Genomic DNA, 22,512 nt, shown 5'->3' on the forward strand with positions numbered 1-22,512 from the left:
GAAAAGTTGCCAGCGCTGCCGCTTTAAGGAATCCTGAGCCTCCCGTTCTCTCTCCCCCCCTTTGCCGTTTCTGTCTCCCTGAGCAAAGCACTGGGGAGGGAGGCAAGGCGGCCCTTCTGCTTCTCCCCAGTGCTAAAAAGAAAAGTTGCCAGCGCTGCCCCTTTTAAGGAATCCTGAGCCTCCCGTTCTCTCTCCCCCCCCTTTGCCGTTTCTGTCTCCCTGAGCAAAGCACTGGGGAGGGAGGCAAGGCGGCCCTTCTGCTTCTCCCCAGTGCTAAAAAGAAAAGTTGCCAGCGCTGCCCCTTTTAAGGAATCCTGAGCCTTGCCTTAGAACGGAATAGAAACAGTTTGATCTTCGGCAGCTGGGCTGCCTCTCCTTTGCAATGATAGCGGAAGCTGCCTAGGTGAAATTCCCGTCTTCCCCCCCAAGGGCGAAGAGGACTCAGAGCGGTTTCTCCTAGACGGGGCTGCTCAGGATTAGAGGGAGGAGAAGCAGCAGCCGGATTAGGACTCCGGATCGTTACTTCAATTGGGCGCCACTTCCTTGTCCGGGGAGAAAAAGGGGAGCATGTGACTGTCCCCACGGGCTCCAGAGGACGATAAGGAAGGGAGCATCTAGTCAGGGGAGCCTTGTCTGAAGCTGAAGCACCGGGATTCTCCTTTGCCGTCAGCGAAAACTTCTCCCCCTCTCCACGCATAATGCTTGCACGCATTATTCGCTTTCCCATTGATTCCTATGGGATACATTGTTTCATCTTACGAACTTTTCACCTTACGAACTTCGTCCTGGAACCAATTATGTTCGTATTATGAGGTATTACTGTACGACTGTATTTTCACACTTAACAGCCATTTGGCATCTAGTTCATATTTATAATGGAGTGTCCCAGGGTCATGTATATCACCTTTTGCGACTTCTGACAAGCAAAGTCAATGGGAAATCAGATTTACTTAACAACTGTGGTACTAGCTTTGCAACTGCAATGATTCATTGAACAAATGTGGCCAGAAACATTGTAAAATAGGTCAAAACTCACTTAACAGCTGTCTTGCTTAGCAACAGAAATTTTGGGCTCAGTTGTGGTCACAAGTTGAGGACTACTTGTATGGGGTTTTTCTTCTGTATTATCATAATCACCTAACATACATCCTGTGAGGTGGTACAATACACTTGGCTTCTTTATCTCATACATGCAGTAGATTCAGTTTTGTTACGCTGCAGCCTGAATCTACAGTGATTGAAATTCACTTTTCTTCCTCATTAATCTACGCTCAGTACCCTATTATGTTTTAATTTTGTCATTATGGGGTACTAAGTATAGATTAATGAGAAAAAATGAATTTCAACAACTACTAGATACAGGCTGCAGTGTAACAAAATTGAGAAAAGTGAAGGAGGTCTGAATACTTTCTGAATCCACCGCATTTACCTCCGCAAATTGGTCCATTGGTACAGTGTTGGTTTTTTTCAGATTCAGACCCACAACCATGTTTTTATTTATTTATTTTATTTTATTCATTTGTCCAATACACAAATACAGTACATAGGAAGAAAAATAGACATGTGATAATATAAAAGAGGGTGAAAGTGAACTTAGAGGAGAGGATATATGAAAGGAAGAGAATATATAAGATAGGTGAAAGAAAGGAAAGACAATTGGACAGGGGACGAAAGGCACACCAGTACACTTATGTACGCCCCTTACTGACCTCTTAGGAACCTGGAGAGGTCAATCGTGGAGAGACTAAGGGAGAAGTGATGGGGGTTAGGGGTTGACACAATTTAGTCCGGTAATGAGTTCCACGCTTCGATAATTCGATTGTTGAAATCATGTTTTCTACAGTCAAGTTTGGAGCGGTTCGTATTAAGTTTGAATCTGTTGCATGCTCTTGTGTTGTTGCGGTTGAAGCTGAAGTAGTCATTGACCGGTAGGACATTGCAGCATATGATCTTGTGGGCAATACTCAAATTGTGTTTTTGGCGCCGTAGTTCTAGGCTTTCTAGATTGTTAGTCTATTTTCGTAGGATATTCTGTTTCAAGTGGAGGAGTGAAGGGCTCTTCTGGTGAAATATTTTTGTACATTTTCGAGGGTGTTGATGTCTGAGATGTGGTATGGGTTCCAGACAGATGAGCAGTAGTCTAGTATGGGTCTGGCAAAAGTTTTGTAGGCTCTTGTGAGTAGTGTGAGATTGCCTGAGCAGAAACTGCGTAGGATCAGGTTAACAACTCTATGTTGTAGCTGATGGCCTGGGCAATTGCTTACACTGCTAATATTGTGGGAGGATATGTACTTGTAGCTTGCTCCAATGAATTTCACATCACTGTGGAGTGAGGTTCTTTAGCAAAAAGGAAAAGAAATAACTAAAAATTGTGTGAAAGCAGAAACCCTTGTTTAAATCAGGGAGGTGGTTGGTAGAATTCAGGTTTCATGGCTCGGAACAGGCAGCAATGTACTGGTTTTTGGCCTCCGTTTTAGAAAAATATTTGGAAATGATTCAACTTTTACTGTGAAAAAGAATTGTTCTGGAGATCTGGAGTGCCACAAGTATGTGAGGGTAATTCATTGACTTTATTTGCTTATAAAAGACCATCCTTTGGCCTTGGTTTCTAGCTTGTTCATTAAAACAAAAAACAACCAGAAATGCTGAATCACTTATCACTATGACTAGTGTTATCTATAGTTATTCCCCCCCACAGCCATTATGTGATTGGATCATATTTTACCTCCCACAACTATAAATGTTTAAGTGGTTAGAGTTAGGAGAAAGAATAAAAGATATTAAAAATTAGGCTACTTTATCCTGGCCTTCTTAAAATCTGGATGAATGCTTTTTATTTTCTTAATTTTTATTAAATGTCAATAGATTGTAAATATAAATACAGGAAAATAAATAAAGGGGGGAAAAGTGAGTCAGGGAAAAAGCAAAATTGGGGCAAAGTGTGCAGAAAAAGAAAAGAAAAATTCAGAAAAAGAATACTGTAACTTCCATCCTATAACTTCAATTCAGAGAAAACCTGAACATACTTGCCTCCTAAAATTAAGCATACATGTAATCCTCGATTTATGACCAGAGTTGAATCCAAAATTTCTGTTACTAAGCAAGACAGTTAAGTGAATTTTGCCCCAATTTAAGATCTTTCTTGCCACGGTTACTAAATCTCTGCTGTTAAATTTGATGAGTGTAGAGACTGGAAGCAGACTGTCCATCTCATAGAAGGAACAACCTGTTGCTTCTTCAGGTATATTAATCTATTAAACATTAGCAGACCTCCGTAAATTTTAGGCACAAATTGACTTGTTTTTTTCTTTCTTTCAGAAAAGCTGCTTTCTAAACCTTTCTGAGGTATTAGCATTGTGGAACCCTTGATTTTTTTTTTTTTTTGCTTAGTTGTAGGACCTTCCCTAAAGGATTTTCATGGTTGGACATACCTGCATGGAGAGAAAAATGGCTGAAGATGTTGCCAGAGTAGCTAAGAAGGTGAATGAAGCAGTGGAAAATCAAGCAGATTCTCTTGGTAAGTTAACCACTGTTGGTTTCTGTTCTGCCGGGCTCTCTGATAGGAGCCTCCCGAAAATTCAAGGATACAAATTTCAGACACACACACACACGTTTGAAAATTCAAAACAATGTTCTTTATCACAAAAGTCAACATAAACTAAGCACTCTTTTTGTATTGCAAAGAGCACTCTTCCCAAAACCAGATAGTCTGTACAATTTCCCTTAAGCAGTCATTAAGTACTTAGCCAGAGGTGAAACTTCACACCCCTCCTTCTTCCACGAAGTGAAACACACACACACACACACGTTGCTCTGCTTTGGTTTCAAAGGCGTGAAAAAGCAACAAAGTGCAGCACACAAGATTCCTGACGAAACTGCAACAGATATTCTTCCACAATGGCCAAACCCACATGCTGCTATTTATAGCAGCAGCCCTAATTACTGGAGCCCCACCCAAACACAGGTGGCCTCCCTTATTTCCTGTAATATGTTCTTACTTGATCTCTTCTACGCATAATTCTGCACTTGCGTGGGTCCAAAATGTCATCATCTGAAGCTATAGAAGATAAGGAAGATTGACTGCCTTGGCTGTGTGCCAAGCCCTCCTCTGCCGAGTCACTCCCACCTTCTTCTTCATCTGAGGAAACTAAACTGTGATCTGATTCTGTTGGCAATAACACAGGCCTGTGACATGTTGAATTTTCCCCTGCATCCACTTCCACATTCCCTGGGGCAGGAGCTGGGCCAGTGCCAACCACAACAGTTTCCCTCCCAGAATTTAGGATGCTATTACACATAGTCCTTGACTTACAAGCACAATTGAGTCCAAACTTTCTGTTGCTAAGTGAGACATTTTTAAAGTGTGTTTTACCACCTTTAATGACCTTTCTTACCACAGCTATTAAGTGAATCACTGTCCTTAAGTTCATGGTCGCTAAATGAACTGTTGCAAGTCGAGGACTACTATATATTAAGCTAACATTGGTTTTTTAATAAAATGGAAACTAGCTGGGGAATTGTGGGAGTTGTAGATCATACATCTTAAAGTTTGAGAAACACTGATTCTATATGACTCAGTATTGACTACATCAAGAGTTAATGGCTTTTTAGGAGTCATTCTCAGTCTATTCCTAAAAATGAGAGACTTCCTGTCCATTCTTCTAGAAGTGTCAAGAATTGAGCCTGTAATTAGGTACACCACACTTAGCCATAGTTTGTTGAGCAAACTACAATTCACTGGATTTGAACAATAAATCATATAGACCAGAATGTACAAATCAATGTGGCTGTTACTTTTTACTGACTAAGTCAAAAAAGCAAATGACAGCCTGGCAATATTTTATTTATTTATTTATTTATTAGATTTGTATGCCGCCCCTCTCCGAAGACTCGGGGCGGCTAACAACAGTATAAAAAGACAATGTAAACAAATCTAATATTAAAAATAATCTAAAAAACCCCAATTTAAAGAACCACTCATACATACAAGCATACCATGTATAAATTCTATAAGCCTAGGGGGAAGGGAAATTTCAATTCCCCCATGCCTGACAACAGAGGTGGGTTTTAAGGAGCTTGTGAAAGGCAAGGAGGGTGGGGGCAACTCTGATATCTGGGGGGAGCTGGTTCCAGAGCGCCGGGGCCGTCACAGAGAAGGCTCTTCTCCTGGGTCCCGCCAAACGACATTGCTTAGTCAACGGGACCCGGAGGTCAACTCTGTGGGACCTAACCAGTCGCTGGGATTCGTACAGCAGAAGGCGGTCCCGGAGATATTCTGGTCCGATGCCATGAAGGGCTTTATAGGTCATAACCACCACTTTGAATTGTGACTGGAAATTGATCGGCAACCAATGCAGACTGCGGAGTGTTGGCGTAACATGGGCATACCTTGGGAAGCCCATGATTGCTCTCACAGCTGCATTCTGCACGATCTGAAGTTTCCGAACACTTTTCAAAGGTAGCCCCATGTAGAGAGCATTATAGTAGTCGAACCTCGAGGTGATGAGGGCATGAGTGACTGTGAGCAGTGAGTCCCGGTCCAGATAGGGCTACAACTGGTGCACCAGGCAAACGCCCCCCTCGCTACAGCTGAAAGATGTTTCTCTAATGTGAGCTGTGGATCGAGGAGGATGGTATTTTATGTTATTAAAGAGGATAAGGAGAAATTTTGCACAATGAAACTAAATTACTCTTGTAATTAAGGAATAAATCCAAGATACAATATAAATTATTTTTTATTTTTTGAAAATTCTATGTGTTCTAAAAATCAGAACATGGCATAATACATTGCTGAGTCCTTTGGGATTTGGCAGCATAGAAGTCAAATAAAATAAATAAAATAAATATATAACCTTGATATAATGATTAGCTTAGGGACTGAATTAATTTTATATTGTTATCTACAACTACTGCGCCTCAGTAGCGCAGTGGTTAGAAACAATGAAGGGCTGCTCATCTTACCTCCTACCGGTGCGCCTTCTAAGGCCATTGCGGGCGTGCAGGTGCCCATCGGGCTGTACACGCCCGTCGGCATGAGATTTGGCTTTTTTGCACGCGCAGCAATCGAAATCTCGCATGAGGACCCGTGTGGGTGAGATTTTGGCAAATTTTGCCGAAAGTTTTGCTTCTGCACATGTGTAGAAGCAAAAAAATCAGTGGAAATCATCGAAATCTCGCTGATGCGAATGTCCTCATGCGAGATTTCACTTGCTGTGCATGTGCAAAAGCCAAATTTTGAATGGGGGGGGCACGTTGGGGGCATGCAACTGCGGATACATCCCAGAATTTTCTACCGGGATGGAGCATCTGACCGCACCGGGTGCTGCCACCACTGGTTAGAATGCAGTACTGCAGGCTATTTCTGCTGCCTGCAATTTAGCAGTTCAAATCTCACCAGGCTCAAGGTTGACTCAGCCTTCCATCCTTCTAAGGTGGGTAAAATGAGTTACCCAAAATTGTTGGGGGCAATATGCTGACTCTATGAAATGCTTACAGAGGGCTGTAAAGCACTGTGAAGTGACATATAAGTGTAAGAGCTATTGCTATTATATTATGTTTTCTTAATTATTTGTTCTTTTATCACAACTTGTTTTAATCACTGTAATACATTAATATATTTTCTTCACTGTATATTCATAATCATCATATAATCACTGCATAATCATTACTTCTGTTGCTGATGTAGGATTTTTTTTTTTGTATTTCATTAAAAATAATTTTTATTCTTGAATGGCCTAGAAGCCTAATGGCAACTTTATTTTGGTAGGTTTGTCTTGTAAATAATCCCCCCGGAGATTAGAACCCCCCACCCTCCTTGTCTTTCGTAAACTACTCAAGACTCACTTATACCGCCAGGCATGGGGGAGTTGAGACACCTTTCCCCCAGGCTTTTTTATACTTTGTTTTATGTTTGGTATGAATGTGCTGTTTGGTTTTTTAAATAATGATAGGGTTTTATATGTTTTTTAATATTAGACTTGTTCCACTACTATATTGTTTTTATTACTGTTGTGAGCCGCTCCGAGTCTTCGGAGAGGGGCAGCATACAAATCTAATAAATAAATAAATAAATAATAAATAAATAAATTTTGCACTAGATACAACACAGTTGTCAAACTTACCACATCATGTTGCCATCGCGTGACATTTTGTGATATTTCCCCCCTTTGCGGAGCTGGGGTGGGCGTGGCTTGTATGTGACACATCCGGCCTCTGGGCCTCCAGTTTGACATCCCTGAGCTACAACTTTCAACTTGTAGGCAGTCCACATAAAGGATGTCACAATTGTCTAAGGCAAGACTGCTGATGTCACAGACCATCTTTGAGAGGATTACAGTCCTTTCCTGAGTCCTGAGGATAATGTAATTTGGGTATGCAGAAGTTTACTGACTGCTAGGAACGCCATCCTTGTGAGTATTGATCTGAGCTTTTTTTATTCAGATGTATAGCAGTGTCCTTATTAATTGTAGACACTGGCCCAGGACTTCTACATCAGTGGGGTGTAGGACTAGCTGAGAATTTAATGCACCAACTAATTGAAAATGGAGATTTTAAACTAAAAGTCCATGTACATTATGTTAACTATTGTTTAATCCAGAGAGCATGCTAAACTATAATGAGTTTTGTTATATTTTGGTTTAATAAGGCTGAAAATTCATCTGTGATGATTTGTAGACTGGTATAGCATACAGAATAAACAACAAGGTCCGCCTGGTGCACCAGTTGTGGCCCTACTTGGAACGGGACTCACTGCTCACAGTCACTCATGCCCTCATCACCTCGAGGCTCAACTACTGTAACGCTCTCTACATGGAGCTACCTTTGAAAAGTGTTCGGTAACTTCAGATCGTGCAGAATGCAGCTGTGAGAGCTATCATGGGCCTTCCTAAATATGCCCATGTCACACCAACACTCCGCAGTCTGCATTGGTTGCCGATCGGTTTCCGGTCACAATTCAAAGTGTTGGTTATGACGTATAAAGCCCTTCATGGCATCGGACCAGAATATCTCCGGGACTGTCTTCTGCCGCACGAATCCCAGTGACCAGTTAGGTCCCACAGAGTTGGCCTTCTCCGGGTCCCGTCGACTAAACAATGTCGTTTGGCGGGACCCAGGGGAAGAGCCTTCTCTGTGGCGGCCCCGACCCTCTGAAACCAACTCCCCCCATAGATCAGAGTTGCCCCCACCCTCCTTGCCTTTCGTAAGTTCCTTAAAACCCACCTCTGTCATCAGGCATGGGGGAATTGAGATATTCCCTTCCCCCTAGGCTTATAGACTTTATGCATGGTATGTCTGTATGTATGATTGGTTTCTTAAATTGGGGGGTTTTTTACATTACTTTTAGTATTAGATTTGTTCATATTGTCTTTTTGCTGTTGTTAGCTGCCCGGAGTCTATGGAGAGGGGCGACATACAAATCTAATAAGTAAGTAAGTAAGTAAGTAAGTAAGTAAGTAAGTAAGTAAGTAAGTAAGTAAGTAAGTAAATAGAAACATAGAAACATAGAAGTCTGACGGCAGAAAAAGACCTCCTGGTCCATCTAGTCTGCCCTTATACTATTTTCTGTATTTTATCTTAGGATGGATATGTGTTTATCCCAGGCATGTTTAAATTCAGTTACTGTGGATTTATCTACCACGTCTGCTGGAAGTTTGTTCCAAGGATCTACTACTCTTTCAGTAAAATAATATTTTCTCATGTTGCTTTTGATCTTTCCCCCAACTAACTTCAGATTGTGTCCCCTTGTTCTTGTGTTCACTTTCCTATTAAAAACACTTCCCTCCTGGACCTTATTTAACCTTTTAATATATTTAAATGTTTCGATCATGTCCCCCCTTTTCCTTCTGTCCTCCAGACTATACAGATTGAGTTCATTAAGTCTTTCCTGATACGTTTTATGCTTAAGACCTTCCACCATTCTTGTAGCCCGTCTTTGGACCCGTTCAATTTTGTCAATATCTTTTTGTAGGTGAGGTCTCCAGAACTGAACACAGTATTCCAAATGTGGTCTCACCAGCATTCTATATAGCGGGATCATAATCTCCCTCTTCCTGCTTGTTATACCTCTAGCTATGCAGCCAAGCATCCTACTTGCTTTCCCTACCGCCTGACTGCACTGTTCACCCATTTTGAGACTGTCAGAAATCACTACCCCTAAATCCTTTTCTTCTGAAGTATTTGCTAACACAGAACTGCCAATACAATACTCAGATTGAGGATTCCTTTTCCCCAAGTGCATTATTTTACATTTGGAAACATTAAACTGCAGTTTCCATTGCTTTGACCATTTATCTAGTAAAGCTAAATCATTTACCATATTACAGACGCCTCCAGGAATATCAACCCTATTGCACACTTTAGAGTCATCGGCAAATAGGCAAACCTTCCCTACCAAACCTTCCCCTATGTCACTCACAAAAATAAATAAATAAATAAATAAATAAATAAATAAATAAATAAATAAATAACATTTAACTCATCTCTCGCTAAACAAACCAGGAGTTATAAATAATCATTTTAAATATAGATAGTTCTTCACTGTGACTGTTTGAAGTTAGGACAGACCATCACCTTCCTATCCATGTTTGTGAACTTTTAAAATGAATATATTTGGCTAATGCAAAGGTTTCCTTGGCCCAGTTCAGTAATAGGTTCATTGTTACATGTTCATGTGCATGCTTGCTCATGTGCACAACACTTCTGCAATAAACCAGGCTGAAGCAGGAGCAGCCCATCGCTGGCCCAGTTCTGTAGGATTCTTCTTATCTGCTTATTTATTTTATATGGTGCTTTCACTGTCGCTTCCCTGGGTGTCTCTTTTATCCACATAATTTATTTTAGAGGTAGATTGGGCTGTGAAAGTCTTTGATCTTTATTTTTATTTTTAATCTTTTATTGATTTTATTATAACTTATTTGATTAAGCTACTCAGAGTTGTTGAGAATTAGGCAGCATACAAGTTTATTGTATAATAACTAATAATAATGAGGATTCGATAGGTGGATTAAAATGTCAAATCTAATCTAAATGTCTGGCTGACTGTTCAACCGACCATCATAATAATATTATCTTTTAGATTCTGAATATTATACAAGATTATTCTAAATTATTGTAGCAAATGAACCCTAAGGTGGTGAATGTTTTATCAATTTTATGCCTTCTAAAGGATTGTAGCTGACACGCGATCTGGGTGGGAGGGAAACACATCTGTTTTAAAGAATTGTAGGCAACTATTATGTTCGTAATACACCCCCAAATATTCTGAAGCTTCTCTTTGGAATTGAATTCAAAGTATTGTACAGTTTGGATAGCATCCCATTTAGTAGTGTATTTCTGAATAGGAATTGCTGGGAATATAGCCAACGGAGTGCTATTTTTAAGTCGGGTATGACTGTCATACGATTGTAAATGAATATGCCTCATATGTTGTTGTGGTTAGCTCTGGCCCAGCTCCTGCCTCAAGGACTGTGGATGTGGGGGAGACATCCACATGCTGCAGGTCTGTTTTGCCCCCGGTGGAATCTGCTGATGAAGGCTCCTCTGACCAAGAAGACATGAGTGACAGGGAGGAGGAGAGTGTGGCAGACAGCTCAGAAGGAGATCAATTATCTAGCTCCTCCTTGGATTCAGAACAAGAGTTAATGATACAGCCACACATGCGGAGAGCGATGCATAGGCAACAACAACTGAGAGATTATTATCAAAGAAAATGAGGCCACCTGTGGTTGGGTGGGGCTGTGGTAATTAGTGAGGCTGCTATAAATAGCAGCCTGTGGGTTTGGCCATTGTGGAGGATTATCTGATCGTTGTGTTTCGTGACTGCTTTACTGACTTTGACCTTTTGTGTGCTGATTTTCCCCCGCTTTGAACCTAAACCAGAGCAAAGTGTGTGTCACTTTGTGAAAGAAGAAAGACTGTGAATTGCCTCACAGCTGCAAGCTAAGTATCACAGAACTGATAAGGGATTTGTACAAATTACCAGTTTGTTGGGAGACGAGTGCTCTTTGCTATACCAAAAGAGGGCTTAGGTTAAGTGAATTTTCATTATAAAGGACATTGTTTTGAATTTTCAAACGTGTGTGTGTCTGAAATTTGTACCTGTGAATTTTTGGGAGGAGTCTACCAGAGAGCCCGACAGAACATATGTTGACTTGGTTATGCAGGTAATCCTCAATTTATAACCAATCGTTCACAATTGAAATTATGAAGCAGCTGAAAAAAATGGGCTTAGGACCTGAACCTATAGCTGATGCAGTGCGCACTAAGACTCATGATCAAAATTTGGGTGCTTTGGCATCCTGCCCCCACTTATGATTGTAGAAGCGCTGTAACTCTTCCCATCCATCTATCTCCCCCCTGACCTGTGTTCCTTCGACTAGCCTATACTGCAGCCCTAGGTAGCAGCAGCAGCTCCGAAGTTAGAGGTACGGGGGCAGTGCAGTTGGAAACCTCTACTTCAGTCCCAGTGCCAGCACTGCCACTGATGAGTGGCATTGGGTAGGGCAGCCAAAAGTTAGAGAGGGAGAGGACATAGACGATGAAGGGAACTGCCCGGGAATTCTGAATGCTTCTTGGTCAGATGGGCTTGGAGGGGAGGGGGCTGTGAGGTTTCCTAATTGTGGTAGCTTTATGCTCCACTGCTGGGCCAGGCTGGGATAGCTGAGACTTCCAGAAGTGGCTGAGGCTTTGTGCAGTAATGCAGCAGCCCTTCCTCCAAATTATACGCAGCCTGGACTGTCCTGTCCCCCCCCCCCCATCCACCCTACACAAGCACTCCCTCTGCTTAACCCATGATTCTCATTTAGCAATGGAATTAATGACTGCTGGCATTGTGGTCACTAAGTGAGGCAGTCTTAGGGTGTCTTGCTTTATGACTGCATGCACTCAGTGACCGAAATTCCAGTCCCAATTGTGGTCATAATTTGAGGACTACCTGTATTTCAGACACGTAGTCCTCAACTTATGTCTGCAGTGAATTCTACTTTTATAATATTAAGTCATTGCAGTTATTAAGCCTATCAGCCATATGATCATAACCATAAGTGTTGGTTATGACCTATAAAGCCCTTCATGGCACCGGACCAGATTATCTCCGGGACCGCCTTCTGCCGCACGAATCCCAGCGACCAGTTAGGTCCCACAGAGTGGGCCTTCTCCGAGTCGCCGTCAACTAAACAATGTCATTGGCGGGACCCAGGGGAAGAGCCTTCTCTGTGGCGGCCCCGGCCCTTTGGAACCAGCTCCCCCCAGAGATTAGAATTGCCCCCACCCTCCTCGCCTTTTGTAAGCTCCTTAAAACCCACCTCTGCCGTCAGGCATGGAGGAACTGAGATATTCATTCCCCCTAGACCTTTACAATTTATGCATGGTATGTTTGTTTGTGTGTATGTTTGGTTTTATAATAAGGGTTTTTAGTTGTTTTAGTATTGGATTGTTACATGCTGTTTTTATCATTGTTGTTAGCTGCCCCGAGTCTACGGAGAGGGGCGGCATCAATAAATAATGATAATGATAATGATAATGATAATGATGATGATCACCTTGCTCAACAACCATTGTCCTGGCCCTCTCAAGCACAGATGCAAAGTGAATAGCAATGCTCTCTACATGGGGCTACCTTTGAAGAATGTTTGGAGACTGCAGATGGTGCAAAGTGCAGCCGTGCGAGCAGTCATTGGCCTCCCGAGATACGCCCATGTTTCTCTAGCGCTCCGTGAGCTGCATTGGTTGCCAATTGCAATTCAAAGTGTTGGGTATGACCTGTAAAGGCCTACATGGCATTGGACTAGATTACTTGCGGGACAGTCTTCTACCTTACATATTCCAGTGGCCAATCAGGTCCCACAGAGTCGGCCTTCTGCAGGTCCTGTCAGCCAAGCAAAGCCTCCTGGCGAGGCCTAGGGGAAGAGTCTCCTCTGTGGTAGCCCCGGCCTCTGGAATCAACTCCCCCCGGAGATTCATTGCCCCCACCCTCCCAGCCTTTTTGTAAAGCCTTAAAAACGCACCTTTGCTGACAGGCCTGAGGATATTGAATTTTAATATCTACCCCGGTCTATGATTGAATGGATAAAAGTATGTTAGTGTGAAATATGAATGATTGGTTTTAAATGAATTGGGGTTTAGAATGAGATATTTCTTAGTTTTTTTACATGTTTTAGATTTTATGTTTTTAATATTTTAAATGTTAGATTTCTCACATATTGTATTTGTTTTGTTTAAGCCGCCCTCAGCTTCAGGAGAAGGGTGGCATAGAAATAATAATAATAATAATAATAATAATAATAATAATAATAATAATAATAATAATTACCAGTGGCTAAGAACTGGTGGGATCATAAGCCCGAAAAAGTGGCCGAAAATGAGCAAGCAAAACTACTGTGGGACTTCCGACTTCAGACTGACCGAATTCTGAAGCATAACACACCAGACATTGTGATCATGGAGAAAAAGAAAATATGGATCATCGACATCGCAATCCCAGGAGACAGCAGAATTGAGGAGAAGCAGCTAGAGAAATTAGTGAAATACGAAGATCTAAAAATTGAGCTGCAACGACTCTGGCATAAGCCAGTGAAAGTGGTCCCAGTGGTACTTGGCACGCTGGGCGCAGTACCAAAGGATCTCAGCGGACATTTGAAAACCATCGGAATTGACAAAATCTCCATCTGTCAATTGCATAAGGCCGCTTTACTGGGATCGGCAAACATAATTCGCCGCTACATCACGCAGTCCCAGGTGCTTGGGAAGCGCCCGACTGGTGATGAAATACGAAATCCAGCATAGTGATCTCATTTGCTGTGTTGTACTGACATAATAACAACAACAACAACAACAACAATAATAATAATAATAATAATAATAATAATAATAATAATAATAATAGTAAAACAACTGTCAACTCTGAAGCGAATCTGGCTGAAACCATCTTGTGCTGCCTCACAGGTTGCCATGAAGCCTGAGAGGGGGAAGGGAGGGGGAAGTAGATAGCCTGGCTAACCGCCAAAACAAAAAGTTTTCGTGTGGAAACCCAAGTCATCATAACAGGTGGCAGTTGAAGGAAGAGAGGAGTGACCAAACAGCCTGTCAGCTATATTTATTGGACAATGTGACCAGTGACATCTGAGAGGGGGAACTTTTGCTCTTTTAATTAAATGAAAACCGGGGGACATTTTAGAGTTGGTTTTCACCAGCTGTGCCGATATGATGTATCCAATAAAAATGTTCTTTGAGGAATCTACCTGTCTCGGAGTTCTGCTTTCAGTGGGTGCGTTACTCCGATTGCTGACAATAGCACTTACATACCGCTTTCCAGTGCTTTACAGCCTTCTCTAAGTGGTTTTACAGAGTCAACCTATGGTTCTCATTTTACATACCTCAGAAGGATGGAAGGCTGAATCAACCTTGAGCCCGGTGAGAATTAAATTGCTGAACTGCAAGCAGCCGGCAGGTAGCAGAAGTAGCCTGCAATACTGACTTCTAACTGCTACACCACAAGGGCTCATGAAGTGAAAGAGCTGCTTACTGAAAAAGACTGGTCAGTTCCATTCTGGACACAGAACAAGCAGAACTGACCTTGAGAAAGGAAGGTCGGCTCTCAATGAGCCAAGCTTCTTTCTCCAATTCAGCATCCTTGCTCTTTTCCCTAACCTTTTTGTGTAATAGAAGGTTAGAAAGTCTTTCTAGGCAAGAATGTGGAAGGAGGGCAGGGCAGGCCACCAGAAAAACAAAATCATTGTGACTTTACTTGCCAAGTTTCTCTGTTGATTTTCTGAGAAAGCCAGCAAACAAAATGACCACCACATGATCATGAACATTTTGTCAACCCGTTGTAGGTACGAATCGGCTGCCAAGAGCCCTGATCGCAATCATATGACTTTGTGAGCGCTGCAATATCCGTAACTTTGGGAACCAATTGTAAGTCCCTTTGCTGAGTTCCATCATAGTTTCAAATGGTCACTGAATGAACAGTTGTAAGTTGAGGATTGCCCGTGCTGAATGAGCTGATCAAGAGACGGACAGTACTTTTTAGATCCCATCTTTTGTAAACTTCAAAAGTGCTACAGCATCAGTTGCTCTCATCGAAAACAGACATATACACTATTCTGCTTGGAGCTCCAGAAGGTGGAGCAGTTTCCCATTAAATCAGGAAGCATATTGAAAACTTTGGCAAGAAAAATATTAAAATTGAAGCTGGCTTGAAGATGCAATTACAACATACTCTCTCTGTCTCTGTTTTTTTTAAATTATATTTTTCAATTGCATATTTCATTAAGAAATATTTAAATTTCTTCATTGCAAATAGGTGTTATCTCATTCTCTCTCTCTCTCTCTCTCACACACACACAGAGTAACAATTCTGAAAGTGCTGTTCTTAGCATACACCCCCCCACCCCCCCAATAATTATTCTGAAATTGGTGTTCTGGGCAATCCTTAGGTTTGGTTGAGGAGCCAGTCAAAATTATTTTGCTCCAAAATCCAAGCATTGTCTCACTATTACACCACCCAAAACCAACTCCACAGGCAAGAAAAATCCTTGAATCCATTGAAAGTATAGTATAGTAGTCCTTGACCTATGACCCTATAGTCAGCAGCAACTAGTGGAGTAAAATCCGCAGGGACTCCTTACAGTAACTGATATTAGAATGAGTTGGATAGTGGACTTATTTGCACAGTGATGTTTTATAGTATCTTGAAATGATAAAAACATGTTTTATGGATTTTTTAAAAATAGATACGGGTTGGGATGTTGTAATGCTTAACCCTATGGGGGGGTGAAGTTATTAAATCTGTTTATATGTATGATGAATGTTGGAATTATAATTACCAACAGTGGAGTTTTCATAACGTTCCGATATATAAAATAGGTTTTGCAGTCAAACTCTGTTCCTTCCCAAGAAAGATTGAAAAAGGAAAGAAATGATTGTTCTGATGCTCTGGGATAAAACTGATTATGTGGCAATCTCATGACAGGTGGTTCAATGAATATCTCTGCCCATGAGCTGCTCAGATCAACTTCCCATGGCAATGCACAAATGATGAAGCATTTGCAAAATCATAAATAACCGCACAGGTTTCTTTGAGTGGCCTCTTTGGAGGATCATTGCAGTTACGTAACAAGCAAGAAGAGAATGATCATCAGATGAAGAATCAGATTAGAAGGCAGACCAGAAAAGTCGTATTTTTCAGAGTATAAGATGCACCTTTTTCCTTCCTAATAGAAGCTGAAAATTTGGGTGCATTTTATAGTCCTAATGTAGCTTTTTCAAAGCTTTTTTCCCCAGCCCTAACAATGTGCTACAAGCTTCCTGGCTTTCAGGCTTGTTTTCATTGTTACTCCCTCTGAAAAAGGTTTTTTAAGCCCTAACCAGGTAATAAAATAATGTGCTGAAGCTGACCAGACTAAGGACACTAGCCAGATGAATATCTGGTAGGCAGACCCCCCTCCCCCATTTTCCTCCCCCAAAACTAAGGCCCATCCTATACTCTGAATACAGTATGTTAATAGAGTACTTTATAGATCTAGTCAAGTGTATAAAATTAAACACGTGCGTGTGTATGTGCAGATTAAAACTGAAAGTTGGACTTGGAAAAAGAAACAGGACAGAAAGAGCATTGATACTTTGAGCTTCAAGTTTCCTAGGAATATCTCAAGTAGCCAAGAGAACAACAAATAGATTATATATATAGGGAGCTGAGTGACTGATGTCACTGAAGGAAAACAGGCAGTGAAGTTGGGGAAAAGAAGGAGGAGGTGTTATTGATTGTCCCAACAGAGCATCACAATGAAAACCAGTGAAAGATTCCCAGGGGAGAAAGATGCTATTGAATAAATAATGGAGCAGCAGAGTGCAGTGGATCAATTCAGCTGCTGGCTTTCCAAGAAGGCTTAGAAAAACAGAAATTTTGCCTCCCTTCTTCTTCCTCCCCTCCTTTAATATAGAAAAGGCTTGATACCAAGAAGCATAAGTAAAGCAGTAAGTAAGATGTAAGAAGAGAAATTAAACTTCTATGAGAGTATCACGATAGCCTCATAATTGGGTGTCCAGTTTGATTTTCCAGGTGATTGCTCTGGTGTTGCTTTGTGTGCAGATCTTCTAGGGCAGTGTTTCCCAACCTTGGCAACTTGAAGATATTTGGACTTCAACTTCCAGAATTCTCCAGCCAGCATTCGCTGGCTGGGGAATTCTGGGAGTTGAAGTCCAAATATCTTCAAGTTGCCAAGGTTGGGAAACACTGTTCTAGGGAACCAAATAATGCGTGTTGTGGACAATCTTGCACAATATGTTTAATATCAGCATCACAATTGCAACAAGGGGAATCTTTCCATCCCCACCGATACAGGGCAGAGGGATTTCTTCCAATATCACACTTAATTCTAAAAAAAAGAAAAAAGAGATTAAAATAATTAAGAAGCTTCAAGGAAGCTCTGTAAATAAACATCTACTTGTTAGGCTTGTGATTAGGACATAGACAACCATAGGGTCCATAAAATTATTATATGGTGGAAATATAAACACTTTTTTTTTGCATGTGCACATCTATAATGCAATGCCCCCCCTGTGTGCATGCACAAAAGTCCTGTACTGTTCCCCACATGCATGTGCTGATATCCCCATCCCCCCATGCATGCGCAAAAGGCCTCCCTGAAGCCTCCAGACTTCCTGTAGACCTGCGGGACCGCCTTCTGCTGCACGAATCCCAGCGGCCAATCAGGTCCCACAGAGTTGGCCTTCTCCGGGTCCTGTCGACTAAGCAATGCCGTTTGGCAGGACCCAGGGGAAGAGCCTTCTCTGTGGCGGCCCTAGCCCTCTGGAATCAACTCCCCCCCCGGAGATTCGAATTGCCCCTACTCTTCCTGCCTTCCGCAAGATGTTGAAGACCTATCTATGTTGCCAGGCATGGGGGGAATAACTATCTCTTCTTCCCCCACACCTTTTTTCCTGACTGTAATACATGAGAATGGTGTGATTGTGCAGTAATGATTGTTTTTAATATCTATGGGTTTTAAATTTAGTTTTTTAATCTAATATTGGATTTGTTCTCTGTGTATTGTATTGTTGTTGTTGTGAGCCGCCCCGACTCCTCGGTGAGGGGCGGCATACAAATCTAATAATATAACTGAAAAGTGAAATCTAATAATATAAATATAATATAACTTTTGGGCTGTTTTTCACCATCCACAGGATTCAGGAAAGCCTATGTATGTGCTCTGGAGCTGATATGGGGCAACTCCTCCTGTGTCCTCAGATATGGCTCCACACGCCATCTGTGGCGTGCACGCAATAGGTTCGGCATCATTAGTAAAAGAGAAGGAAGGAAGAGAACCTCAGATCAGGGTTTCAAGACTCTATTGTGGTAGCCTACATGGATAGTTTTCCAATATTTACTGTGGAGCCAGTTTCTTGACCTGGGTCTAACTGAAAGGGGTGAAACATATGTATGTAGGCAGGCAGAATCCATTTGACTTAAAAGAGAAGCACATGACCTGTACTAATGTACGGTGCCTAACAGCAGGAACAGAAATCATAGAAGTTCCCTCATCCTGCCAGGTCACTGTAGTGTAATGTGGTAGCTCATGACTTCAACATTAAATAACAGATAATTGTTTTGCAAAGAATTGGGCATCCAAAGAGGAGAAACACCTGGAAACCGAGCTTTGCAATTATATTCTCGTCTAAGCCCTTTCTCTCATAACCCTTCTGTATTCTTTCATTGTTCTACTCAAAATTATTAACTTCAGTACTTGGTGAGAATAGATCTGGACAGTGCTAGCCGCATTTTTCCATTACATTTTGAAAAGAATTGAATTCAGCTGGCTGTTCTCTGGTGATGCATGATCAGCAGTCAGTATTAATTCATTTGAAATCTCCAGGATTATACAGCATAAATTTCCCAATTTCAGCTGTGAAAGTATGTATATATAAAAGCAAAACTAATCCAAATTTGCTAAGGAATTTGACATTCTGACAAATTGGCTATCAACAGACACCAAGAGATACATCCCATCACTGCGGCAAGCCAAGCCAAAACCAGTGTATTTCACAATCAACAAACTAAATTCTCTCCTTCCCTGATGATATTACAGAGCCTACAAATAAAACAGGACAACCGCTAAACTCAGAGAAAATGAAATATATAAAACTTAGGTTATTCAAAGAGAAAATGAAAAGATTGTTAGGACTCTGTCCAAAACAGTTAGGTTGGCAATATAAATTGAGCTATGTCTGATTTGCTGAGGTGTTGCAGACTACTACTAGAGGGAGCTAGAGTTCATAGATTATTTCTCCGAGTCACCCCCTTCATTTCTCTTTTGTCTAAGGCAGCGTATTTCAACCTTTTTTCTTCAGGGGAACCCTTTGGTGTCTTCATATTTCTGGTAGAACCTGTACTGTGTACCGGTACTGTTTATGTCCCTTCATGGCGAGCCTTGAACATTAAGGAGGGAATTTAATTAAAAGAAAATGTATGTAACTGGATGACAAAATTAGGGAAAAAAAACTTTTGCAACTTTTTTGATGATTGATATTAGTTACTAACAAAATACTGCATTTTATTCATGGAAAATTAGATGGGACACTGTATCGTTTGAATGTATGTTGAGAGAAAAAAAATTACCCCCCAAAAAGTCCTTCCTTCCTCCATCCCTCCGTTCATTTCATTCTTCCTCCTTCCTTCCTTCCTTCCTTCCCTCCCTCTCTCCTTCCTTCCTCTCCACTTCTCTCTTTCTCTCCCTCTCTTTCCCTTTTCTTTCTTTCTCCCCACTTCTCTCTCTCTCTCTCTTCCCTCTCTCTCATTCTCTTCCTCCAGGTTTCAATCATTTCTGTGTACCTTCCGTCTCCTCCCTTCTCTCTCTCATTTGTTTCTCCTTCCTTTTTGCTCTCATTTCTCCGTACTGAAGGAGCGGGTCCAGCAGTCACATGGGTTGCTCATGTCCAATCCGGTGGAACTGAGCCTAGTGTTAAAAAAGCTTGCTGGATCCGCCCCTTCCCCAGAATTCGCTCAGTTCGCATATCCTGCGGTTGTATTGTGATAGCTCGTTCAACATTCTAACACCTTCCCTTCGATCTTTCCTTCAAAAGTAGTAAGAATTGTTTATCCTTATTTGTTTACTTGCACTAATAGCGCCAGCCGTTTGTGGCTCGGCTTTTTTCCTTTGGGAGAAGTTGCGGTTTCGTTTTCCCCCGGCTGTTTTGCCGTTTACGATCCCCGCTGCCGCTTGTGGATTCCTTTAATCCTTTGGCCTGGAGGTCTTGGTGCAAGTATTGCTTCATTGATTTATTATAGTATTATTGTTAAAGGGCTTAAGAAATACCTCCTGCGGAGTGAGACGCTTGTTTTAGTCTCCTGGACTTAGTCGATGGCTTCCCCTTTAAGAATTCTATTACGGAGCGATTTTTCGGCGCGAAGGCCTTCGCGCCCTTTTTAAATTTAGGCCTCTCGTGTTGGCCTTCTGCCAGCCGCGTAGGCCTCAGTCCACCGCTTGGATCCCGGAGTGGGCTTTGGGACGCTCAGGCTTAATTCTCCACCGGCTAAGCCTCCAACCAGAGTGCCTTGGTTACTTTAATTAAAGTTTAGGGAGGCTGGCCACGCTGTATTTGGGGACACGAACTCTGGGTTTGCCCAGATTGCCCTCAAGTCTCAGCAGCTCCGAGGCCTCGGAGCAGGATCCATTCCTCTTGGGAAGTCTTTGAAATTCTTCTCCCTAATTATTCAGTTATTGGCTCAGCCTTGTCTTCTGTTAATTGTCAGACTATGGCTACTTTTCCCAAGAGAGGCACCACTCAAGGTCCCAGAGAGGCCAGGCCTACAGGCGATGAGATTACCAGTATCCCCCAGGCCTCAACCTCCTCTTCTTCAGGGGCCCGCCCCTCGACCAAAGTCACCAGGGCCGAGAAGAGAAGGGACCTAGCCCTACAAAAAATCCATGACAAATCAGCAAAGCGTTTGAAAGTACAGGCCCAAGTACTCAGTAGTCATGGCCCCCCAGAGGCTTCTAATCTGCCTTCTTCTGGGGTCACTGTGTTATCTCTGGATGAGCCAAACCTAGACAGACCCCAACCTAACCTATGGGGAGTAGGTCCAGAGGAACCAGATATTATTGAAGATTCCTCCCAGCCAGGATCCTCCCAGGCCTTCAGGGATTCTTCTGCCATTCCTGCTGATATTTCTAGTTTACCTCCTGAATTCCAATCTATTTTTTCTGTGTTATCCAAGGCCATTGATGCTAAACTCTCTACCATCAATGCGCTTCCCTTACCTCCTCCTCCTCCTCGTCCCTCCCACCCCTTGGGTTCTTCCCCAACGGTTAGAGCTCCTATTCAGGATGAATCAGATTCCTCTCAAGACGAATATGAGGATATGGAGGAGGATGAGGATCCCTTTCAAGGCCTCTCAGATGATGAGGAATCCCAAATAAAGGTTCCTTCTCCAATTACTATTTTTCCCTCTCAATTGTTCAAATCTCTCCTCCTCAAAGCTAGAATTTCTACGGGATTGGCGGCCCAGGAGAAACAGGCCTCCACATCCACTGATCCCCCGGAGGAGAATTTACCTTACTTCACAGAGGAACAGGAGGATAATGAGGTAATTCCTATGCCTAAATTGTTTAAAGATGCCTTACTTAAGCAGTGGGATTTCCCAGCCTCTGGGCTCAATCCCACAACCAAGGACAAAAAGTTGTACAAACTCTCCTCTTCCTATGAGGAGCTCCTTTCCTTTCCTAAACCGGATGAACCTGTCAAGATCCTTCACTCGGCGGCTGCTGTGCCAGGCGAAGCAGAGGAAGTCCTCCGCCCAGAGGACAAGCGGTTTGAACAGATGCTCAAAAGAGGATTCACCGCAGATTCCTGGGCCATTAAAAGTTCTGCAGCGGCTTCCTTTTTCTCCAGAGCCATGCTTCTGTGGCTTCGCCAACTTCAACAGCATATTCCTCCCGATGACTTGAGAGGTCAACAAGACTTCAACAAGGTCTTTGCAGCTGCTCAGTACGTGGCTGATGCCACTTTACAATCTACTAGATTTTCTGCTAAGTCTATTGCAGCTTCTACAACGGCAAGAAGACTCCTATGGCTTCGCCCTTGGCAAGCAGGAGTACGTCAGAAGTGGCAGTTATCTCTGGGACCCTTAAAGCGCGACCTTCTTTTCGGGGATCTTCTGGATCCACTCCTCACGGAAACCACGGACAAGAAGAAAGTATTGGGTCCAACCACCAAAAAGGCTACCAAAACGCAGTCCTTTCGTCGCCCAGGGCGTCAGCAAGATCAAGCGGCTTCCTATCAGAGATCTCCAGGTCAGTATTCCCCCCGCTTTCGTTCCCAAGGTAGGAACTCCAGGGGCAGAGGTTTTCGTTTCCAAAGGGGAGCGTCCTCTAACAGGGCTTCAAAAAAACCTAGATGGTAGTTTTTCCTCGATTCCCATAGGTGGCCGTCTAGCCCATTTCGCCTCTAATTGGCGTCTCACCTCCAAGGACCCCTGGGTCATTGACACTGTTCAAACAGGCCTTCTTTTAGAAT

General features: G+C 42.4%; 1 protein-coding gene across 6 annotated transcripts in view; it reads left to right on the forward strand.

Moving 5' to 3' along the window:
* LRRC20 (leucine rich repeat containing 20) overlaps positions 1–22,512 on the forward strand; it is a 176,008-nt gene that overhangs the window by 21,748 nt on the left and 131,748 nt on the right. For 4 of the 6 annotated variants that reach the window (XM_070752223.1, XM_070752222.1, XM_070752224.1 and 1 more), the window contains one exon: positions 3,391–3,517. In XM_070752223.1, coding sequence (XP_070608324.1) covers positions 3,418–3,517 — 100 coding nt within the window. In that variant the 5' untranslated portion in view covers positions 3,391–3,417. Of the gene's footprint in view, positions 1–3,390; positions 3,518–8,382; positions 8,426–14,841; positions 14,914–22,512 lie in introns of those variants that run through there. The other 2 variants (XM_070752225.1, XM_070752226.1) reach the window with 2 other exon arrangements.

The sequence above is a fragment of the Erythrolamprus reginae genome, chromosome 5 (genome assembly GCF_031021105.1).
Source record: "Erythrolamprus reginae isolate rEryReg1 chromosome 5, rEryReg1.hap1, whole genome shotgun sequence".
Lineage (NCBI taxonomy): Eukaryota > Metazoa > Chordata > Lepidosauria > Squamata > Dipsadidae > Erythrolamprus > Erythrolamprus reginae.